We start from the raw sequence: 20175 nt of genomic DNA on the forward strand, positions 1-20175 counted from the left end.
TTATTGTGTTTCAATTGACTTAAATGTTTGTGCCTATTTTCTGCCGACTAGTACAAATCTATACAGTGGGCATACCCAACAAACCTGTAATGCAAACATGCACATTTATGAATATGCTATTGTGTCAGTGTTTCACATTAGATGCACTCTCAGCACGTTGAAAGGAGTGGAGTTTGTTTATTTTCCAGAGTCTTGCTTATTTATTAAAGACTAAAGCATTCCGGAACGAGTTCTAGTATTAGTCAGCAGAAGGGAACCCGGTGTTCCAAAGTTCCATTAAAAAGTCCTGATGGCTCCTGTTGTGGAACTGGTCTATCAGAAGGAGGGGGGGGGGGGGGGGGAGTGTAAAATGGCTGTCCAATGGAGTCTCACCATGGCAGTTTGGCTCCAGAAGTACTCCTTTCCTCCGGGTTATGGATAGACTGCTGTGTGTGATTATGAGTTCACACAAACTTCAGCCTATCAGGAGAGATAACATCATGACTGTTCCCCAAGGGGGGAACACCAAAAGAGCACCTCAGAGGACTGTCAGTTTGATCCTGGGGTTGAGAGAACATTGTTGGTTCTCTATGTCTGTCATCCACACTCTGACACTCACTGGAACTAACAAACGACCTTAACGCGAAGACGTTTATGCTACATCACGACAGTCTGGTTTGTGCCTGTGGCTGACCTTAAACCGCAGCTCCAACCATGCGAAGATCTCTGCAGATATCAAGTTGCAGGACTGGTTCCGATGAAGTCTCACCAGATTAAACTCGATAAACACCTCACAGGCAGTCAGTCAGACGCAAGCGTTCTGTGTTCTGAAGACAGAGCCCTGTTTAGAATGACTGAGGGGGCGAACCTTCACCAGACAGGTCCGAAAACATGGCCGCCCAGGGCCAGCCAGGGAGAATCAGAGAGGTTTGACACTTCTATAAATACCCTTGTCAGGTTGTGTAGTTGTTCCATGACTTTGGCAGTGTCCCCTCTGCTAGTAAGTAGGCCTCTGGATTCAAAGTTGTCATGACGCTGTTCCAGGGGTGCAGGCATGATTAAACAAATACGTGGGACACGTCCCATCCACTTTCTGAAAAACGTCTGTCTCTCCCCCTTTTGATTGAGAACATTTCATTGAACAGCCGCATCCTCGTTGATGTAAAAAAAAAAAAAAGAAGCTGTCCCACGTACACTTGAAAACCACCCCACGCGCTGGTCAGTACCAGTCTTACGGTTTTAGAAATATAAAATGTACTGTGAGGTCCAAAGGTGTGGTGATTAGGAGACCTTAAGCCTAACCATATCCTGACCTGTTCTCTCTCTCTCTCCCCCAGGACTACACGTTGACCATGTACTTCCAGCAGTATTGGAGGGACAAGCGGTTGGCCTACGCCGGGATCCCCCTCAATCTCACGCTGGACAACCGGGTGGCCGACCAGCTCTGGGTGCCCGACACCTACTTCCTCAACGACAAGAAGTCCTTTGTTCACGGCGTCACGGTCAAGAACCGCATGATCCGTCTCCATCCGGACGGTACGGTTCTGTACGGACTGAGGTGAGAACCCCTTCCTCTTCCTCCTCGTCTTCGTCCCCTCCTGATTCAGAATCAAGCTCCTTAGTTTCCCGATTTGTATTAAAATCACATACGACACACGATTCCATCTATCGCGTCAGACCCCCAAAAATGTCAACTCAATTTTATCTGAAGGAGTGTTTTTTATTAAGTCAAATAAACGGTTACTGGATTGTTCTAGAAAGGACTCCATCTTTGGGATCCCCAGCTTGCTCTGTATGTTCAGCCTGGAGCCAAGCCCTTAACCAATCTAACCAAATCAAGCCACCCAGATTTCATTTCCTCCTCATCAAAACGACACTCGATCTTCGCGATTGTCTTTAGGCTCAGAGTGATTCCCTCCTGCATAAATGTTCTGCACTCACGTGCTGCACAGGGGCGACATATTGCAGCGATCTTCACAGTGGGAGCCTCCTTAATGCGCAGTAATGTGGAGAGAGGGCATTAACAAACAACCAGAAGAAATAGACCACAGTGCATTACTGAGCAGCCAAGCTCTTTCACAACACAGGAAGAGACTGAGCCATCAAGGCATGAATCTTCGTAATCGACCCATGCTGAAGAGGGAGTGTTTTATTTGCTTGTCTGTTATGAAGCCATTAATGGGAAGAAATGCTCATGAGTTTATGGTAATGTCTTGGAGCTTTCCCCCACCCCCTCCATCTATTACATGTAGTGTGTTGAGTTTCTCTGGTGCAACTCTGAAGGTATGTCAGAAACACACCATTGACAGCAGTCTTTCATACACGTGCACGGCTACTGACATCAAGGACATGCCCTGCACTGTATGTGAGCTGGAAAAATACAGAATGTGCGTGGCAAATATTGCAAGTGGCCATATAGGCAGAATTGGCCGCGTTTTGTGAATGCAGGCCACATCTTCCGTGGTGCTGAGTCATTCTTTTGTCGTGTCCCAGTTATGTTACGGGACGGAACTCGACACATTTGCTGTAAATCGATCGTGTGTAAGGGAAACACGTCAACATTTCTGTCTGTTATCTGTCAGGAAGTGTTTTAAGGCAAATCCCACAGTATTGGTCCATGCAGTATGTGGTGTTTTGGTCTTTTCTAAACTACAGTATTGAGTGTGAACAAGAAAGGAAGAGGTATGGACTGGACTGTCAATTGGGCCTCTTTAGATAGGATTCCCACAGTAGTCACCACTTACCTACCAAGTCTACCAAGGAAATCAATAACCCCTCAGGAGGAAAACCAGTTGAAGCGGTCCGTTATCCAAAAACGGGAAAGGGGTGATACAATGCAAAACCGAGTTTACCTCGTCATAGTTGAATAACAACAGTTGGGTGGGTAAAATGGACATACAGAGAACCTCAAAGCCCCATTGACATCTCTTTCCCATGCAAATCTCACAATTTGAAACTGCCGCTGTAAAACGGGTGAATCCCAACAAAGTTAATAGTTGACGTCAACTCGGTGGCTGTGCCTTATTTGGCACCAGCCCACTGGTGTTCTGGCCCAGGATCATGAATGGAGGTCGCGTAGATCTCAGACACTAGTTTAGCTGCACGCTGCTCTGTGTATGGCTCGTTGTAAACCAACCAATCAGTGCGCAGCTCATCTAAATATTGATGAGCATACCATAAAACTGAGAAAACCTCTCGTTTCATTCTACGGTTATTGTTTTGTTTTTTAGGGTTGCATTAGGGCGCATGGAACAGCACCCGGGCCATTTTCAGCCCAACCAATGTTACACACCCTATTCTGAGACCTTAAGGAACAGTGTGAAATATATATAATCATTCTATCACCACAAAGAACGTTTTGCAGCCCTGCAGCCCAAACGTTTGTTGACGTTTGCTGTTGTGTGGTCTGTGTGCTCCAGGATCACCACCACGGCAGCGTGCATGATGGACCTGAGGAGGTACCCCCTGGATGAGCAGAACTGCACCCTGGAGATAGAGAGCTGTGAGTGCCGATACCTGGATACACTCCTGGAAGGAGGGGGACGAGAGAGTACCTGAGACAGACAGATAGGGAGAGGGAGAGAGAGACAAAGGGAGAGCGTGTGGGAGCAGTGGATAGAGTGATGGAAGGAAAGGAGGAGATCGGGAGAAGGAAAGGGAGGGAGAGAAAACAAAAGAGAGAGAGAGAGAGAGAAATGGAGAGTGAGATGCGAGAGAAAGAGAGAAGTCCACTTTAAACTGTGACATTGCTTCACCTTGTCCGATGTGTTTGCTGAGAGATTTTAAGGCCGACCGTGAATTTTGCAAACATGGCGGCTACATGATTGGACCAAACTTAATCAGTCTTTATGACTAGTTTGGCTGTTTCGATGCTCAACAGTACTCTCCTCATAAACCAGTTGAAGGTCATTGATCCCATGAAAGTGGATTTTGTTGTCCTTCTTACCAATGGGTCTGATAACAATCTGATCACAGAGCGGGACATCGGACTAATGTCCGATTTACATCGGCCTTGTGCAGACGTTACCAAATGCCCGACTCCTGTGATTCATCAGACGTGATCGCACTCCGTCATTAAGGATGAGAAATGTCACTTGGCACAAATGCAGATTAAAATACATTACTCATCTTGTCTCGCAAACAAAATAATGGCATTAGCCTTTCAGCCGGTTCACCATAGCAAGCCTTCTGGGGAAGGTCGATACACAACATTTTACATAGTTTTCACGGTGGGGAAAAAGCCGGGTATGTAAGTGCCTGACTACATCCCTTCCCACCCCCCACACACACTTTTCCTAAAGAAACTAGTTTTTTTACGGCTGCATCTTCATTTATAAAACAAAGCTGTCCCACCCACATTTGAAAACAAACCTGCGCCCCTGCAGTACTGCATGGAGTTGCTGCATGGTACTGCAGTACTGCATGGAGTTGCAATTGTCCTGGGGAGTTTGGATCTTTGACCTTTCGGGGGGGGTGTCTGGGCGCAGATGGCTACACGACGGACGACATTGAGTTCTACTGGAAGGGAGGCGACAACGCCGTGACCGGGGTGACGCGGATCGAACTGCCCCAGTTCTCCATCGTTGACTACAAGCTGGTGTCCAAAAATGTGGTCTTCTCTACAGGTAAGAGCCGTTATACACAAACACTTGTCTTCTCTCCAGGTAATAGAGGGCCCTTATGCACAAATACAACAATGAATGTCTTTTTTTTTACTGCAATTCCTCTCCCAGGGCCCCTTGTCCGTTATCGAGGGTTAGGACATTCAGTCTGATGCAATGAGGCATATTTAGTTCGCTTTTTTAGCTTTATTTATTGCTAGGACAGTTGGAGAGAGAAAGGAAAGCAGGTAGAGGGGGGAAGACGTGCAGGAAATGTGGCCCCGGTGAGATTTGAACCCAGGCCCCTGCGTCAGGCAAGAAGTGAACCGATCCACTTCCTCCACATTGCCACTGTCCTGGCCTCGTCGAAAGTTCCATCGAAGTGCTTCGTCAGAGCCTTGTATCATCTGGGGTATACCCAGCTACCATACGGTAGCTGTCGTACTCGCTGCCTGCGTTCCCACGAGGGTCGGCAGTCCCACTTATTTCAAAAGGCCCTCCTAATTACAGGCTGTGCATCACACGGCCGCCTCTCCCTCGGTCTCTACAACCGCGGAGCGCTGGAGCTGGGGATGCAATGGAGAGCCAATTAGCCTTTGGTTTCTTTAAGCACTCTAGAGAAAAAAAAGTGAGGGGTGGGGGGGGGGGGGGCTCTCGATACAGGAGGACATCATACATTCATGAGTTAGCGTAGGCCTGCAGCATAAGTGATTCCCCACTAATGCTCCAACTCTCGCTGAGGCCTCCACAATAACGACTGCTCCCCCTCCCTGTGTTAATGGCAGGAAGGTTTGTAGTCACGTACACATCTTTTCAGAGCTGAACCCTGAGAGTTGTTGGCGAATGACAATCAAGGACGTGAACAACATATTATAAAATTGTTTGAGGAGTTATTCAGATCTCAAGTATGAGTGTGCTTGTCTTTCCAGATGTATAAATAAAGACAGTTACAAACATTCATTGTACAGGGTAATATCTGAGCATGCTACATTTACATACCGGTTTAAGAGTTTCTGAAAATAACATTCCTTTGATCTCACCAAGGGCTATTTTAGGTGAATAACATTGCAGCATATATATGTAGCGTAATGCAGTAGCGTAATGCAGAAAATTGTATGCACTGTACATCACTGTAAGATCTCGACATTGCCTAGATTTTTTGTATTCCTTTTGACTTGCACTGCAGTGTGGTTTTCTTGAAATATACATAGAATGCGTGTGTTATGCGCACACACATGCAGGCACACGTCCACAAAAATGTCAGGAGTGAAAAAAGAAAAAAAGAATCCGTGTTCGCTCAAGGCCAAGTCACACAGAACTCTCGTTCTCTCAGGACCACGCCTGCTTGTTGTCATGGCGATTAAAACACGGTCCGTGCGCCCGTTGCCGTGGTTGCCGTGGTAATCGAAAACACAAAACCAAAGAGCTGTCTCCCTCTCTCTCCGTGTGTGTGTGTGTGTGTGTGTGTTTGTGATCCCTCTTGACGTGAATACCCACAAAAACTCTAAAACAAAACCTTTTTTCCGTTTCTCCTCACCTAGGTGCCTATCCGCGACTTTCGCTGAGCTTCAAGCTGAAGAGGAACATCGGTTACTTCATCCTGCAGACCTACATGCCCTCCATCCTGATCACCATCCTGTCCTGGGTCTCCTTCTGGATCAACTACGATGCCTCCGCTGCCAGGGTGGCATTAGGTACAGCCCAGCCCTTCCCCCACCTGGGCCCATGCCCACCCAGTCCCTGTATTGAGGGCATTATAATGGAGCATGCGTAGGCTACATTAAACACATTAGCTTGCGAGCTAACGGAGGCTAACTGTCTGTAAAAACAAAGCCTATGCCTACCATTATAAAAAAAAAAAAACACATTGTGACGATCACAGAACACAAGCTTGCACACAGTTTGTCACAGAAACGCCTTTCATCCGTTGAAATTCCACGCATTCACGGCCAGCAATGTAGGCAGAGGTTTCGCTGACGGACACAAGGTGTTTCTCTGTCTGATCTGGTCCCAAGTCTGCCCATTAGTGGAGCGCTCAGCCTCCCGTGGACCCTGCCGGGAGTCTGAGAGCTGAGAACAAGGTTGGCTAGTGACACATTCAGCCAGGGGCTTCTGGGAACTAAAAGATGTCCCTCACTGCCGAACAAAACTGTCATTACCCTCCGTTGTCCCCTGCTCTCGCACTGGATTAGGCTGTCCTTGGATGTGCGTCTGTTTGCCCATCCATCCACAGGCTGTGCGAGTGACAAGGCTGTCCACCACGAACCGCCGGCAGGTGCGGTAGATTTTCGTAGGGTTCGTCCGGAACTGTTCTCTCTCCATCCCAAGGGGAGAGAGAATGGCAGAGGAGGTGGGGGGATTCTCCAAGTAGAGGAGGGTTCCCAGGGAAGTGTTCTCCAGGAGATAAACACGCAGAGGCCTCTGATTTACCTGCGTTGCGTCGTCCCACGCCCCCACCGCCCCTCTTCCCCCCTCAAAAAGTCGTCTGCTGGAAACACCGAGATCAATGCGGTTGAAATGCAATTACGTTCAGCCTCCAAATTCAATCACTGGAGAAGCCGTTTCTCAGACAGGCTCTCTCTGTCTTCAAGCCATCATCATGAAGATCCTGTGTGAGATTAGCATTACATGATTCCCCTCCACAGATTCACACACTCCAACATCACACCCCATAAGAGAGACAGCTTGGATTGGAATCCAGTGCTCATGTCATCAACACGCTTGTGTCTTTTCGAAGACTCAGCTGAAAGGCTGCTTTATTACCAAAAACAAAATCTGTGTTTCAGCTCTGAGATTCTAATGGGAGCCAGGCTCTAATGTTACAGGGATGCGTTTAGCTCAGTGGTTAGAATAGTTGAATGCAGCTCGAGAGGTCACAGGTTCAAATCCCCCTCTGTGTGTGGCATTTGATAGAAGCTATATACATTGTCGTTATGAAAGTGGTTGGTAGAAGGAGTGTTGGGCTTGGGTCAGCGTTGGGTAACTCCACTCCTGTCTACTCTACTGAAGGGTTTAGAGTCTTGTTTTTCTGTTGCCTGTGGTCGGGAGACATCCAGGCCTGTCCACACCCCCACACTTGCAACACTTTGGGTTTATGTAAGTCACAACAGACCAAAATAGACCATGCATGACGGCGGTAACTCCCTGTTTGAAAGGTGGAAACGCAGCCTGTGTTAAAGCTGTTCGTGTTTAACTGTTCTTTTTTAGGTATCGTTTGCCAATGTTACAAAGAAGGAAAAAACCCTGTCATTTTTTTGTGTTTATTGTTTGTGATATAATCAAGATGAATATGATAATACAAGTTTAGCTTATATCAGCTTGTGCTTAATTATTTAAATCCTATATGTCGAGCATATGGTGGCTGGTCGCTCATGGTTTTAGGGCATTTTCCGCTAAGCTAGTCCTAAGATAAAGAAACGTAGTCTTGCCAAAAATTGGCGATGAGGCATTTAAAAAAGGTCAATAAAGATGTATGTCCATTGACCAGAGAGACTATGTTACTGTAGGAAAAATGGGTAGTGGCATTCCAATAATGTTCGGAATTAGTCATTATACAGTATATATAATATGTAAATATGGATGGATGGATGGATAGATAGATAGATAGATAGATATACAGATGGATGTAAATCTATACAGTAAACACCAGCTGGGTGTCCAATAGAGAGGGCTCCAGCTAAATGTAGTAAAAAATTAAACCATTTGAAAAGATACTGTGTGAAGGAGAAGTGTTGTTAGTATGTTAACAGCAGAACACACCGTGACAGCTATGCAGTCATCTGCTTGGTGTTCCCTAGCGATCAAATGAAGGGATTCCTCAGGGAGTTATGACAGTGGCACGGGCCTAGCTAACCCATGCCACCCCTGTAATAGTAGACAGATTGCTTTTTAATTAGTGACAGAAAATTAAAGAGACAGTCATTTTTTTCCAATCTTAATTGGCACTAACTTGCCATGCATATGATGTCCTGTATTCCCTGAGTACCCCTATCTCGGTCTCTCCCTGGTGTCTTAGCTGTAACACAGTCCACGAGGAATACCCTAGCCAAAGGGTGCCATATACAGTAGACTGATTTGTAACAACCGTGTGAAAAGGATTCCACAAGGAACCCTTTTCCAGGTCCATGGGCCATTGAAGTCAATTTAGAACCCTTTACAGATCAAAAAGAACTGTTCCAAACAGCCACTTCCAGAACTGAAAAGGGTTCTGTTATCTTAGAGATGTTTTATCAGAGGGCTTTTTTAATTCTAACTGCTAAAGATGCTGTGCACCATGGGAAAGGGCCATATAGATTCTCACTTAATACTTGATACAACACTGTCAGTCACTGTATTTGGTAGGAGAACCCCCGGTTGCTGTCTGAGTTAGCGGATGCTGTAGCTAAGTCCACACTCTCAGTTTAGCCATGCAACATTGATGGGACGAAACGTGATCCAAAATCGTCCAAAACAACTGGTCTCCTGATAGGATGGCGTTTTCCCCTAAGCAGGCTCGATGACAGCTCCCCGTTGCTCCGCAGCCCTATAACGGAGAGTTAACCTCAAGCTGTGATATTTATTCACTATGAAGAATGTGTTAATTAGAAAAGTGTCAGTGGTTGGCTGTCTGAGTCTCTTTAATGTCAGCTTGGTAGTTACAGGCAGTGTGACTTTTACAGCACAGAGCTTCAGAAAGGACGTCTGCTCCTGGGTGATTTTTTACAGTCAGTTATGGTCCAAGGATGCGTGTGTGATTCCACTTATATTTATGTTTAACGTAATGAACTATAAACCTCAATTGGATAGTAAACTACAGCTCCTGCATAATTTTCCTTTTAGAAGAAAATGTAGTCCACCAAAAAAAATGTAGTCCTTCACAGTATGCTGCAGCTGGAGTATTTCCCCTAGCCCTAGTCCCAATCCTGATACTAGTCACAGCCCTAACCCTAGTCTTTACTCTAGCCCTGGTCGTTGTCCAAACCATGGCCCCTTGCCCCAACCTTGGTCCTCCTAACCCTGACTCTAACCCTAGTTCTAACCCTAACCCTTGTCTCCCTGTCGTCCAGGCATCACCACCGTGCTCACCATGACCACCATCAACACTCACCTGAGGGAGACCCTCCCCAAGATCCCCTACGTGAAGGCCATCGACATGTACCTGATGGGCTGCTTTGTGTTCGTCTTCCTGGCCCTGCTGGAGTACGCCTTCGTCAACTACATCTTCTTCGGACGGGGCCCTCAGATGCAGAAGAAGCTGGCGGAGAAGGCTGAGAAGGCCAACCACGACCGGGTGAAGTTTGACTGCAACCAGGTGAGGCCTCGCCAGGACCAGTGTGCGACGAGCCAATGTGCATTGCTGTTCGACGTAGAGTCCCTGAGGACATTAGAGGGTTTCGTTTCAGTCCTTCATGTGGCGCTTCCAAATGTGATTGGGTCGCACTTTCGAGGCCTGAGGAGGATGGAGTTGCCTTGAAATGGAAAACGCTGTTTTTGTCACGTATCAGATGCCGTTATCAATGATGACATTACAGAGGATTGTAGAGTTTGGAGTTCGAGACAGAGGTCGGTAGTGTTGCAGTCACGACAGTGTAGCACTGACTTCCTATGAACAGCTCATCTTTGGCCATCACAAGCGATGCCGGAATTCCACTGAACACAGCCAATTCCCCTTTGAGATCTCATTTCCAAAGGTTATGTACATCATACTGTACAAACCATGTCTGGGAGAAAGTAAATGTGTTTTCTTTCCTCCCCTTTCTTCTATTCCCCAGGAATACACAGTGTTAGAAAGAGGGCACATAGTGGTGACACGGAGGGCAGTTTTACCTTTAGCTCGACCCCTTTGACCCAGGGCCGCCTTCTGAGTAGAAAAATAACTCACCCAGACCTTCACATCATCAGATGCAGCAGCTACTCTCCTTCTCCTGCTCCCTCACAGCCGTGTTGATTACGAACCCCAGATGACAAGGCGGTCTGTGTGTGTGTGTGTCCCTAGTCTATTCTGGAACGAGCCAAGTGCAAAGCGGCGTCGATTAAACACTCCAATCAGGTACAGGGGCGACGTCCCTCACGAGGGGTGAGTGTGGATCACCACCCGTTGTGTCATTTGTGAACCCCTCGAATCCCTCAAACTTTTGCCGCCACGCAAAGTTGAACCCCTACCCCACCCACGCCACCCGTAATGGAAACGCTGACTCGCGGCCGTGCTCCTCTGTCTCAGAGCAGCCCTTCATGACTCCACCTCTTGGTCCCAGTCACAAACAGTGTCAGTGTGAGTGTCCCCCCCTCCCCTCCCCCCTCCCCTCCCACCTTCCCACTCTCTTCATGGGCTTCCTCACTGTGCCTCCGAATGTGCTCCTGCTCCTGTAAACAGTGCAGTGTCACAGTACATTTCCCTGCCCCTGTGCCCTATCCAAAGCCATCAGCGGCGATGGTTCAGATCATTACTGTGCTGTTGGAACCATAATTACTGCATTATTGCTGTTGGAACTCCACCTTGAATTATTTATTACCACCCGGAGGTAGACAGAGGTAGGAGTAAACAAACAACAGACAGGAGGGAGGGAGGCCCTTGGGGAAATAATCTCAACATGTCAGTGTGTTTCCTCTTGCCTCCGTTATTACCGTGCGAACCAGCATGGGAGGTTCTGGTGTCCTGAACACGTTTCATTAGATAGGAGCGTGACACCGTGTTCAGCTTGCCACACATCAGGTTAATTACATCACTCGTAGCAGTTTGTAGCCTAATTTTGAACAACAATAACACTAACGCTAAACGTCAACATATAAATGAGCATATTTATAACGACTATGTGCAACTTTATGACGATGTGTGTGCGAGAATATCATGTATTAATGGGTATGTTATATACCATATGCGTTTGACTATTCGTGGGGGATCAGGATGAACCCATTAGTTGGCCCTAGATGGACCAGATCCAGAGTACTTGGCTCCCAAGCAGTAGCTGGGCCTCATGTCCTCCTTGGTCCAGCTTGTAACATGCTGACAGATTTACTCTTATCCTGTCTGAGTGTAGTAGCGGCCATAACAGAGAGAGAGAGAGAGAGGGGGGGGGGTGGTGGTGGTATCATTCGATCAAACCCTGGACAGATTTGTGAGAGGTAATTTAGTTTTGGGGACAGGAAACCTGTTTATGAAGGCCACTACTCTGTAGTTGCCAAGTTTACAATCTGTCAGCCTCCTGGATGGTGTTGGCCTGCCGTTGCGTGATCTATGTTGTCAAATGTTTCCATCGTAACTCGCCCAACCGTGTGTCCCCGCACCGGCGCAGCGTCGACGCCTCTAAACGCGTCCCTGTCTCTCTCCCCCGGGCCAGGTGGACTCCCAGGGGAACATCTTACTGACCACGCTGGAGATCCGCAACGAGGTCGCGGGGAACGAAGTCCCCACGATCAGCGTGGGGGAAACGCAGAACTCGTCGGCGTCCATGATGTTCGATCACTCGGGGATCCAGTTCCGACGGCAGAGCTCGCTCAGGCCGCCCGGGCGCCAGAGCACCGACCGCACGGCCACGCTGAAGAAGAGTCGACTGCGCCGCCGTTCGTCTCAACTGAAAATCAAAATCCCCGACCTGACGGACGTGAACGCCATCGACAGATGGTCGCGGATCATTTTCCCCGCCGCGTTCTCCCTCTTTAACATGATCTACTGGCTCTACTACGTGAACTAAATAACCAATGGGATTTTTTTTCCAAACCCATGCTTGTTTTTGTAAGAGAAAACACAGCCATCTCTTTATCGAAAGGACGTAATATGACATTCCCTTTTACAATTTTTTATACTTACTGAGCCCAGGATCAATATGTACCCAATCATGTGTGACCATGCACAGTCCATTCATTCAAGCACACAAAGACGAAGTACCACACCCCCTACACATGTTTAACCCTGTCAATTTCATGTCTAGACTGGAAACACCTTCTTTCTCTGAAGAAACTTTGGTCAGATTAAGAAAAGTATTGGATAGTCTTTACAGAAATGGCCAATTATCTCAAATTGTAATTGGGAGAGTACAGTACTCTTAAGTTATCAAGATAGCTAAAACTTTGAGGAGAATTGGGAAATGCTAAGCCTACAATTTTGCGTTTTGTTAGGGTGTTTGGGTTTCACATCATATATATTATATTCTTTGAGTTCAAAATAATTTGTTACATTGTCATCTGTTTGCACAGGATCCAGCTCAACTATATTCTAAATAGTCACATATAAAGAATAATCTGGGATACATATTTCCTGTGATTAATGTATGCCACCAACTGTTATTTTGAAGTGCTGAACCTCTGGACAGACAGTGAGCCTTGTTCTGTAGATCATTTATTTGCTTTTAAGACAAGGACTTTGTGACTTCAATACACAAAGTATTTCGGTCATGGACTCCCTAAAGTCATCCCTCCACACTGGTCTTCACGATCAATTATGCAACCAGTCAAAGCATCAAATATTGTATAAATTCGTCTTGTTATTAACGATTCTACCCCAGTAAAGACAGTCTCTTTCTCTGAGTAGAGATGTGGTTTAGTGCCACGAAGCCACGATGGGCAACTGCCCAATGCCCATTGACATTTCTACCAAACTAGTTTTGGTTTGTCTGCAAAAACGTACAATTTCTAACATTTTTAAATGTTCTTTTTATGTGGCTTGTTTAAATAAAAATGAACTTTTACTTTTTACTACAACTATGTACAAAGTAGCTAGAAAACACGACTCAGGTTCAGAACGACAATATTTCTAAGAATTGATTCTCATCAGTACACCTATACTTGCTGCATCCCCATACAGGACAGTCACTGCCGCCCGGTCCACTGTTGACAGCATGGCTTTATTTAGTTGTGAGTGAGTGTGACAACCTTACTGTGTGTCAGGTCTGATTGTGGTGATTCCTCCATTACAGACTCCCCACCAGTCTCTGAATGTTCCAGTTCCACACGATCTCACCCCCAGCATGCTTCTAGACCAGCCTTTCTCAACCCTGGTCCTTGGGACCCACTGCCCTGCATGTTTAAGATGTTTCCCTCTCCCAACACAGCTGATTCAAATGAATCGGTTGCTGTCAGGCTTCTGCTGAGCTTGATGACAACGCCATTCATTTCAACCAGGTGTGTCGGAAGAGGGAAACATTTAGAACATGCAGGGCAAGCGGGTCCCAAGGACCAGGATTGAGGAGGGCTGTTATAGACTCCAAACCTGAGGCGATCGCTGCGCCTGTCTGCTTTGTTGCGCTAAAAGGTTCTCTGTCACTGTTTTGGTTTGTTGGTCATCATCGCTTCAACATGACTTTGATTGATCATATTAGTTTTCAAATGTGTTGTAAATATATTACACATGTTGTGAAATCATTCTTGGTGTGGTTTTTATTTATGTGAATTTGTTAATGACTCACCGATCCATGCAGATTAGTTGACCAGGTTTGGTCTAGTAAATTGGATGTAGGGACAATAGCTGGTAGACAAACATGATCTGGCGTATTCACACAATTTACTGAAACCCATTGAAATATACTTCAAGACTGAGTAATGCGTTTTGGACTCAAAACTAGCTTTCGATTGTCAAGCCAAACCCTAAAACACCTTACATATAGCAGAGATTGAGGACAGAGATTTATTTCCAGAATCAATTTTCAGACAAGGTGCGAGGTCCTCCCTAAAAATGCAGACTGTTTTTATAGCTTTTTTTTTTTTTGCTTTTGAGAACGGCTCTGCGAGGTAAAAAGGACTTAACACTCAGGGGATCAGAACACATGACTCATCAAATTCCACCTTGTACCTGCGAGTATGTTTATGAGTCAGGCCACCCCTGGGCAAGGTGAAGCAACTGTATCTCACTGCATCGCTGACTCTGATGGTTACCCAGCAAATGACCTGCAACATAAAAATAGCTACTTTGTAGATTAGTTTATGTTACGCTGAAAGAAAAAACATAAAGCTGTAAAATATGATTTACGGGCTGTTCCTCAAATGTTCCCCAAATGCATCATGATATAAAAAACTGACAGTATTCATATTATGTCGTCTTTTTAGCTTGCACACACAGTACGTCATCACAGATTATTTACTCTTGTGTCGAGGAATTGGATCTAGATTGACCATGGTCCAGTTGATCTATATCTGGATCAGAGATAGGACGATACTGTAAGTCAAGTAGGATTGCGTCATGTAGAATGTCACTGGATATCAAATAAAAAGACATTTGTAGAGCCCTTTTCACATCCAATATCACAAGGGGTTTAGCAGATGACTATGGATGTCAACGCCTGAGAGCCGACCTTAAAGCCTCGAAAGAGACAAAGAAATCTTCCCAAGGTGAGGAGGAGGAGAGCTAGAGAAAGATGTTTGATCCTCTTGTCATAGCTGATTAGATAGGTGTTGTCCACGGCTTGGAGACAAATTAGCCATGGCGTTTCAGGGTGCCCTTAGTCCCCTGAAAGATAATCAAATGAGTTAAATCATAAAGTCCAAAAGGCTGAATAAGAGGAATAAGAGGAAGAGTGGGTTTCCCAGTGTGATGTGGGATTACGAGTCTATCTTGACCTTTTAATGACATTATGAACTGAGCTCCGAGATTAGCACTCAGCATATCTTGTCAGATGAGATATGGCAAAGAAAAAATACATCTAGCAGAGTTGTCAATAAGTGTGTGAATATACAAAATCGGTACATATTAACTACACTTCCAATTGTGTTGAAAAATACATGTAATAAAAAAACAAAATAAAAAACGTTTTTTCAGTAAGCCCTCATTTAATATATATTAATTCGATTTAAGGATGCTCTTTCACCTTGGGGTGTGATCCATAGTGTTTCTCCTGCCTCTGCCTCGCTCTGCCTGGTAACCGGACAGTGTTGGTTCAACACCCTCACTCAGAGGCCCAGGTTGCGATCCTGACCTTGCCCAACTGTGAATCATCACTCACCTTCTATATTTGTTTTCTTGGTGCTTGTTTTTTGTCTTCCCTCAGTTATATTTTTCAGCAAATGCATTAGTCATTCTAATATATGCCACTATAATGCTGGGTAATATCTTATTCCCTTGCTCCAGTTAGGTTTGGGACTGGGAGAGTGTGGCTGGAGATTGATGGTTATGAGATTCGGTTGTGTTGTGTAATATAAGGGAGCTGCAACTGCCACTATAATTCAATTTCCAAATTACAGCAGATTTATAATCATTATGAAGATGAGATTAATGAACAGCAGCAACACTCCGCTTCGCATCTCCACCGTGTGACGTAAGCAAACAAGATCTGAGGAAATACCATTTCTCTCTCTCTCTCTCTCTCTCTCTCTCTCTCTCTCTCTCTCTCTCTCTCTCTCTCTCTCTCTCTCTCTCTCTCTCTCTCTCTCTCTCTCTCTCTCTCTCCTCTCTCTCTCTCTTTCTTCTGATTTGTACCTTATATACAGGCCTGCTATTACATTAGTATTATTTATTTTCATACTTGATTTTAATTTCTGAATTTGTGTTACATGAATAGGCTAATCAATGGGTTTGGATTTAAAGTCCATGAATTTCAATTTCTCCTAATTTCACAGACCGTTTTTCAAATTGGAACTGACATTCTGAAAGCTGGAATACAGGGACCTAATGTGGTGCTAAACAAGAATACAATCACCACTCTCATTCATAGTTCAAACCCTCTTTGACTTAATAGGTTTCATGGTTGAGCAAGAATCTTGTTAGCAGTCAAAATGGCTAACCAGGTGTCCATGACGTTAAAAGAAAAGAAAAAGCTAACGGAGGTTCATTGCATCAATAAAAGATGACCTCTGTAAATTGTTAGTTTCATTTTGTGTGAGTACACAACAAACCTAGCATGTGCACATTACATCCATACAAGTAGGCATCCATACTTTAGCCGTTAGAAAGGAATTACCACAAGTCATGAAAACCATGATTAATTACTGTTCATTAATGAACAAAAAGCCACATGGAAACCCATTCATAACATGACTGTAAAGGTTCCGGTCTATAATTAGGTTACTTGGTGGCAAAAAAACAGATGAGTGGGTATATGAGTGTCGCTGATGGCTTTTCATGCAACGATTTCTCACAACACGGAAAACATTAGTTCTGTAATAGTCGTAAAACTCTATCATCATGTGGGTTGAAAAATAACCAATACAGGTTAAAACCAACCAAAGTGTCTTGTAGCAATACACAATCACTCTTCCCATGATTCACCAGTATAAACACTGACATCTAGATAAAGCCGTGATTTATTCAACCCATATCACATGATTCGACCAGACCCGGCGCTATTCGTCCCAACGTTCACGGTACACCCTCTATCTTTATCTGTATGCACTCAAGGGCAAGAGGGTAATTTCCTGGTTTGTCTGAAATAAAAAGATGACTTACTGCTGCATCCCTCTATCTCAGTGTCAGTATCTCCACCCGGGCAGAAAAAAGAAAAAAACACAACAGTACCTTTAATAGTGCCTTGGAAGCTCAGCCAGTCTGCACTATCGCAATCATGCCTCATGCTGTATGGCTTGCCTCAGGACTCCTGTGTATCACATGGGACAATGAAACACATGAGAAACAATAACACGACTAATACTTGATTGGCCTCCTCTTTTTAAATTAGCTTTTGAGGGAGATAATTACAGAGAGGCAATAATGTATTTTCCAGGGTGTAATAAGACACGGTCTGTGTAAATATTAGCATGTTGACACAGCGTGATCAATCTAAATGAGACATATTAGAACTGGGGGGGGGGGGGGGGGGTTGGATCACATGTGGTACACGGGCAGAGGATCTCACCCTGGGAAGGGGCTGGCGAGCAGTGCTCTGGGTGCCCAGGGATGAAGAGCAAAGCTGGCCTCATCACCGGAGGGCCTCGGTGTTCACCACACTCCCTCCGGGCCACGCTCCCGGTCCCACTCACACACACGGCTTGGATCCTAATCAACGCCCCCCCCCCCCCCCGCCTGTGAGCCTTCTAGAGTCGAGAAGAAACGCTGGCCCAATCCTCAACTCTGTCCTTGCGTTAACCCCAGCCCCCCCGCCCCCCCACCCCCTCCTCCGTGGCCTCTCATTTCCACTGAGGTACAGTTGAGAAGATAATATCACTTGCAAATCTGCCAAACAGAAACATATCCTCAGTTTAGACTGGCTCCTTTCTTATTTAAGCTATAGGGCTCCTCACCTTGTCTCCTCCTCGATAACGCAGATCAATCTAACCTTTCCCTCGAAATAGCTGCCCCACTTTCTGTTTTTACGCCCAAACAACAATTATGATGTTCCAACTCCCCAAAATATAGGCCACACTGCAACAGTTTGGTGTGTTGTCTCTCCCTGAAGTGGGGCAAGGTGTGCATGAGGGGGAAGCAAATAGCATTTCTGAAGACCCATCATCAACATTGTATCAGAAATGGACCTGGGAAAAGAAAACAATTCGTAACTACGCTCCCAGAAGAGTTTGTGGTGTCTCATCCCTATTCATTTGATCTTCCTTATTTTATAGAAATGCATGCGTAGTTATATATCTAAACTTAGTAGTTTGTTAATGTCAGGTGGAAGAGAAGGATCACGTGAAATTGTGTCAAATTTGTTTTTCTCATCATCGTTTGGCTCCACTTTGAGTCCAGATGTGATGATCACATGACAGATAAGCTCCTCCCTTGGGCACAATGAGGTCGAAAGGGCGTTTTCTGGACTCTCACAACAGCAAGGAGTGACAAGAACCTAGAATCCATCTTCCACTGGCTGTTCCTGCCCCCATTCCGCCTGCTAGTTCCAATGATTTGTGCATATCCTCCAGGATGATGGAGTGACAGCTGTTAGGGGCTCCAGGACCTTGGGAGTCTGAGGTAGGGACAGTCAGGGACAGGCCAGCCTCCCTCATCCCTCCTCCAGACTCCCTGATGACTTCTCCTTCCTGTTTTATATCTTTTTTATGTGTTTTTATTTTTTTGTGCAAGTACAGCAATCTTGTCATCATCAGCATAGCAGCGTCACTATGGATACAGGCAGCATTCCTCTGTGGAGACCTTGGAACAGTTGCTTTCCCCGTCACCAAATAACACCTTTGTGTTTGTCGACAACACTTAACCTTGTGGTAAGCAAACCTCTTCAGCCTGGAGGGCTGGCCCAGGCATTCAAATCAAGTGAACCTTTGTTCAATATACAGGACCTGGAAGGTCTCATTGAGTTAACCTCATTTACCCCACTGCAGTTGGTGATTTATGGAGAGCACACACCGAGCAAAAAGCATTGATTTTTCATGAAGGAGAAACACAACATTACTGTACCTATGGCTGGAGCAGGGGAGTGAAAGAGATAAGACTTTCTGAAACAAGGCCGTTCTTTGAGGGAATGGGCTGTGCCAATTGCATTGCAGCACGCGTCTACAAATCAGTGTAGAATATGTCTCCTTTGTGGGTGATTCACCTTCTGATGATGCTGGAGTGGGATGCACTGGGTGAGTGTATACATTGGCTAGGATTGTCCTGGGTGAATTATTCAGCTCTCGTCGTGCTGATTTGCGTTCCACATAAACTTAAGTGTGCAGTATACACTTCATTGTAACCGTGCATGTACTAAATGTATTAAACCTGTTATTGTTAGCGAGTATCGTTTTAATTATGTTAATTATTAACCTGTCTCTTTGTGCTATCTCGTCAATTTAATCGCCTGTTATCTGCTTGTCAGCATGAAATATGTCTTTTTTTATACACTTTTGTCAAGGTGACAACAACTGATTCAGTTTGCATTTAAATCGGGACAGTCTAAGGAAGTGGGAATCCGTTTACAGTTCAACCTGTGTCCTTTAAGTGCTTCATATTTACATCAATATATAGTATATTAGACTGTATTTTCCCACAGATGTATTGTACTTTTATAATGCATTTTTTCTTTCTCTCCATCAGACTCTCTCTCTCTTATATCAGCATGTTCTGGAAAACATGCTTATCACCATGAAAAACAGAACTGAAGGAGATGGTGTGGAATGATTAGTAAATGTGCAGTGCAGCAATCTGTTCCTGCAGAGTTTAAGTTTGTAAGCACTCAGTGCACAAGGCCATGTCAGTTCCAGTATATATTCAAGTTTCCATGCACTTCTAAAATCACTGTTTAGAAAGGGCTTGCTAAGCACTTAGAAATGCTACCCATGGGTTTGAGGCCAATGACTGGTCCATGCATTTTAACTTTTAGAATGTTTTAATTAGTTTTCTTTCTTTCTTTTTTTCCTCTGTAAACAAAGATTTACAGGTTGCGAGCGCACTATCATTCATGCTCTCCGTTTTCGCCGAAAGCATTGCTCACGTTCTCGTCCATAAACAAAGAAGAAGAAGAGGTATTGGCAGTTAGGATCAAGTTATTGTGTGGACTCGCGATCTTTAAACCAGACACGCTACTTCTCCTGCTGTGATGCATATATTTCTTTCTCTCCCCCTTTTCTCCATAATTGATTGGGTGTCTTCACTTCCTCAGTGGAGCCTTCGAAGAGCTTATTATGCATTCCGAGCGCGCACAGCGCCTCAGCGTCTCCCGGCCTCCATTACATCCCTCCTGTTCTTCAGCCTCGCTTAATGATACAATCATTATCACAATCAGCACTAATGCCGGGATGTCCTGGAGTGAAGGCTCTTTTTGGCCAG

At 45.3% G+C, this 20175-nt stretch overlaps 1 protein-coding gene across 2 annotated transcripts in view; it reads left to right on the forward strand.

The window, feature by feature from the left end:
- Positions 1-13910, forward strand: part of gabrb3 (gamma-aminobutyric acid type A receptor subunit beta3) — a 32874-nt gene extending 18964 nt beyond the window's left edge. For both annotated transcript variants that reach the window (XM_084676336.1, XM_084676335.1), the window contains 6 exons: positions 1317-1537; positions 3399-3481; positions 4467-4604; positions 6122-6274; positions 9626-9870; positions 11897-13910. In XM_084676336.1, the coding sequence (XP_084532462.1) occupies positions 1317-1537; positions 3399-3481; positions 4467-4604; positions 6122-6274; positions 9626-9870; positions 11897-12250 (1194 nt within the window). In that variant the 3' untranslated portion in view covers positions 12251-13910. The remainder of the gene's footprint in view (positions 1-1316; positions 1538-3398; positions 3482-4466; positions 4605-6121; positions 6275-9625; positions 9871-11896) is intronic.
- Positions 13911-20175: the final 6265 nt, after the last annotated feature.

The sequence above is a fragment of the Hypomesus nipponensis genome, chromosome 16 (genome assembly GCF_054491055.1).
Source record: "Hypomesus nipponensis isolate SF chromosome 16, ASM5449105v1, whole genome shotgun sequence".
In the NCBI taxonomy this organism is placed as follows: Eukaryota; Metazoa; Chordata; class Actinopteri; order Osmeriformes; family Osmeridae; genus Hypomesus; species Hypomesus nipponensis.